Source organism: Pollachius pollachius (assembly GCF_949987615.1).
Source record: "Pollachius pollachius genome assembly, chromosome: 8".
In the NCBI taxonomy this organism is placed as follows: domain Eukaryota; kingdom Metazoa; phylum Chordata; class Actinopteri; order Gadiformes; family Gadidae; genus Pollachius; species Pollachius pollachius.
The window spans coordinates 22,934,865-22,939,505 of NC_136941.1; the positions used below are offsets into that span (position 1 = coordinate 22,934,865).

At 50.9% G+C, this 4,641-nt stretch overlaps 1 protein-coding gene across 1 annotated transcript; it reads left to right on the forward strand.

Moving 5' to 3' along the window:
• Nucleotides 1–753: 753 nt before the first annotated feature.
• Nucleotides 754–3,856, forward strand: LOC307079095 (transcriptional repressor scratch 1-like; the record flags this gene model as incomplete). Its single annotated transcript, XM_079741187.1, has 2 exons — nucleotides 754–901; nucleotides 2,988–3,856. The coding sequence occupies 2 exons, from the start codon at nucleotides 754–756 to the stop codon at nucleotides 3,854–3,856; spliced, it is 1,017 nt and encodes a 338-aa protein (XP_079597313.1).
• Nucleotides 3,857–4,641: the final 785 nt, after the last annotated feature.

A 4,641-nucleotide genomic window follows, 5' to 3' on the forward strand; every position in this document is an offset into this window, starting at 1 on the left:
CTAGGCGAGAAACAGAGAGAGAGAGAGCAAGAGAGAGAGGGGAAGAGAGAGAGAGAGAGAAAGAGTGAGAGTGAGCGGGAGGGGGGGGAAGCGGATGGGCTGTGTGTGTGTGTGTATGCACGAGCACTCCTTTCATTCTGTGTGTAGGAGTGTGTGCGTGTGCGTGTGTGTGTGTGTGTGTGTGGGGGGGAGAGAGGTTGCACGGTGGCGTGCGGTCGGTGTGGGAGGAGGGGCGGCGGTTGCACAGACGGCTCGTGGTAATTTGATGTTTGTCCCCGGGGATGTTTGATGGATTAATGTTAAGCAGCCTCCTCCTCCACAGCACCACCTGATTCTAAAGGGGCTCCAGCCCCGTCTATATAAGAGGACAGAGTGCTGAGCTCAGCTAGTCTGAAGCCCGTTTCCATCACTCTGCCTCGCTCTCTGTCTCTCGCTCTCTCTCTCTCTGTCCCGGCCACTTTCTTTATTTCTTTCTGCTGGCTGCCTCTCCATCTTTCCTGTCCTCTCCTTCTCTTGTGCTCTTTCACTCTCTTTCTCTCTGACTCTGTTGTTCCTTTGCCTCGTTGACAGAGGAGATTGGTAAAAGAAGAAAAACATTGTTTATAACCTCGGCATTCATCTTTTGGTTGCACGTTTTTTTTTTGGGGTGAAAGTGCTGGCCTGAAACAACCAGTAAAGCGTGCAAGTCAGGTTTTTGTTTTTTGTTTTCCAATTTTTGTCCCATGCAGCGTCGGTCCTAACCGGTCATCAGCAATGCCGCGCTCTTTCTTGGTGAAACAGTTGAAAGTCCACGATGCCTCCTTTTCAAACTACTATGCTCAGGAGTCGGAGGGATCTTACACGGTGACATATGCCATCCGGGAGTCCGCTGCCAACTTGGCGGTCCGTTTGAGTGAAAACGGTGAGTCAACATCGCCTCCAGTGTGTACATGAGTTGGTGTGTGTTTGTGTGTGGCCGGCTCTGCCTCCATTGTTCTGCTACGGCGTGTGCTGTTATGGTGCGCTCCGGTGTTGGGCTGTCTTTGGAACATCACTGATGCAATGTGATTTTAGGTGCAGAAAATCCACATTTGAATGTTGAAGTGGGTCGGGATGCAGGATCCAAAATAACGGGGAAAAGGACAACTCCAAAAGAAGGGTTGCATTGTTGTTGTGGGACTCAATCCTCCTTTGTGACCCCGGACCCCTTTAAACCCTGTGTGTAAACCCCCCCCTCTCTCTACTCACCCTTCCCCCCTCCCACCCATCCACCCACCCTCACTACCACCACTTATGCACACACACACACACACACACACACACACACACACACACACAAACACGTTTTGCTGAACCCTCTGCCTGGTGTACTTTTGTTTCCTAACTCCACCGGGGGGCTGGATAGTATTCAGGTCACAGCCTCCCAATCAGCTTAGCAGCAGAGATCATTCGGCCGCAGACCCACACAGGCTCTAATGCCATTGTGTACATGCACAGAGAAATATACACTGGATATATACACAAGGACACATGGTGCTGGAGCTGATGTTGGTTGGAGGGGATGGACGTTGGAGAGGTGATGGGGAGAGTGAAAGCAGCAGAGAGAACAGGATGAAGGAGGGGAGAGGAGAGCAGATCACCACTAGAGACCCGTTTGTCCTTAGATGGGGAAGTTGCCCTTGAGTCTCTGTTATCATCACCCATTCGCCCCCACCTTCCATCTCTCTCTCTCTCTCTCTCTCTCTCTCTCTCTCTACCGTCTCATCCTACAGGATGTGAGACAGCCAGGAGGGCTAGGATTGCAGCAACACAATACACATGTGGCGACAGGAGCAGGTGATGGAGCAGGGGCAACTCTTTGGTCTTTCTTTTTGAGTGATGAGGATATGGCGAGAGACAGAGAGAGAGAGCACCAGGAAGAGAGAGAATGGGTATTGACTGGAAGTCTAGAGTGCTGCAGGTAATTCAATAAAACGCAACATGAGCAACGCATTCATAGACCGTACACACTCTTAGCTGTAAACCACGTCCACAGGCCTGGGGTGGGGCTGTGGGTGTGTGTGTGTGTGGGTGTGTGGGTGTGTGTATGTGCATTAGTCTCTAGGGGGTGCAATCTGGGGAACAATCTAGCTTCATAAGACGGTCCTACTCAGCTGCTGCAGCTTCTGCAGTTGGGCAGTCACACCCACAAACACGCAAGCACGCACACACACACACACACACACACTCACGCACACACACACACACACACACACACACACATGCGTGCGACTCTCACAGAGCTTGAGCTTGGGTTGGATCATTTGTCCCCAGATTTAGGATGCCAGCTGTCTGGCTCCCTTTGTGCGTTTGTGTGTGTGTGTGTGTGTGTGTGGGGGGGGGGGGGAGGCAACAATATACTATTTGAGATCAAGATCACACTACCACCCAATCCCCTCCCTCTCTTTCCATCACCAAATCACATCCCACCTGTCACTCTGCCCATTACCATACTCATGCTCATTGAATGAAACACACACTCTGATGCTATACATGGAGGAGGATCTGATTAAAGCCATTTAGTCTTTTACTGCGGCGTTTCACTACTAGGTTATCAGTGTTTGGGCTGCGCTGTCCTGCATCACGGATGAGGGATGAGGTGCGCTGTTCTGTTAGTTGAGACTGAGAGAGGAACGATTGTGCTTTTTGTTGTGGCTGTTTGAGCGCTCCGCACGCGCCATTAATATTTAATCTGCAAAGCACGCCCCACCTGCCACTTACAAATGGTTTCCTGTATACTGTTTCATATTGATCCACCCCGAGTGTATATCAAGATCACTTATCAACCTTGAGTTTCGATTAGCAGAACATATACATAGAAGAACCCGAACAACAACCTTCCATCACAACAAACTGCATCACAGTCCCAGGATGACTGTGCAGTTGAACTCCGCTAACGTGTCCCTGTGTGTGGTCAGAGAGCTCCTGTCCATGCTGTAATATGACATGGCTCTTCCTTCCCTCCACAGGCTACATCCATGACTACATCATCCCCTCGGTGTGCCCGGGCCCCAAGGAGGCGGCCTCCAGGCAGAGGTCGGCCGGCCTGGCCTCCGGGCCGCCCTACTCCCCCGGGGGGGGGGTCGTTGGAGGGGGGAGCAGCGGGGAGGACTTCTCAGACCACGACATGGAGGACCCCGACAGCCCCATCTCCAGCGCCACCCCGGACTCCGACGGCAGCAGCAACAGCCTCTCATTGGACGCCGAGGCGGATGGTTGCCTAGGTGACGGCCTCCTGGTCTCTGACGGGCGCTCCCGCCGCCGCCAGATCAAGCAGCGCTGTCCGCGCAAGGGAGGCCGCCAACTGGACGAGGACGCCGAGGAGGAGGAGCCCCGCCCCGCCGGCCACACCCAAGTGAAGCGCGGTGGGTCCAAGGGTCGGCACGCGTGCAGCGAGTGCGGCAAGTCCTACGCCACCTCGTCCAACCTGAGCCGCCACAAGCAGACGCACCGTAGCCTAGACGGCCAGCAGGCCAGGCAGTGCCCCACCTGCCACAAGGCCTACGTCTCCATGCCCGCGCTGGCCATGCACATGCTGACCCACGACCTGCGGCACGAGTGCGGCGTGTGCGGCAAGGCCTTCAGCCGGCCCTGGCTGCTGCAGGGCCACATGCGCTCGCACACCGGCGAGAAGCCCTTCGCGTGCGCCCACTGTGGGAAGGCCTTCGCCGACCGCTCCAACCTGCGCGCTCACATGCAGACGCACTCCGCCTTCAAGCACTACGCCTGCAAGCGCTGCCACAAGAGCTTTGCGCTCAAGTCCTACCTTAACAAGCACTACGAGTCGGCCTGCTACAAGAGCGACGGCACGCCGGATGAGTGCAGCTCTGAGGACTGACGTCAGAACGCGCCCGCTTCACCAGTACTGTAAAACTTTTTTTTTAGGAGGGAAATGACCTAAGGGAGGCCGAGAGGCCGGGAGAGGCCCTCAGACCCGCTGGTCGCTTGTTGCGCTTATCAATGCCCGCATGCATGCATTTTTCTAACTCTTTCTGCCTTCTGAGAGCAGCAATAATCTCGACTTGATGGTATTGTTTCGAATTCAAATAGGTAATAAAATGTGAGTATGAATTCATTACGAAGTATTGAACACACACGTGAATATTTTTATATTGTTTGTATTAATTAAATTGCAATAATTTGCATTTCAGTATTATTTTGTGTTCCACCTAGCTCTTAAATTATTTCAGACACTTCTTAATTTATGCCTGATTAATTTTGTATTTATTAAGTTATTTAAGTATTCGTTGACGAATTTAGATGTTTATTTATTGTTTATGCATTTCTGAATTTCACATGTATTTATAAGAAACATAATTTGATTTTTTTTGTTAAGAACAGAAGGGAAAAGCTAATATATTTCTGAAACAGAGTATTCCTTCAATTTGGTGATGATTATGATAAAGAACATTTAAATAATTACCGAAAAGTGTTTTTTGCCCTATGAATCTATGCACAAGATGAAATATTGTTTTATTGAAGCAGCTAGCTCTGAACTACCTGTCGAGTTAAAAGACAATTTATACTTGATTTAGAACTTATTCAAGTTGTAATTCTTCATATTTATTAAACAAGATTGTTTTCTTCATTGTCTCTGTACCTATCTATAACCCACCAACCTAG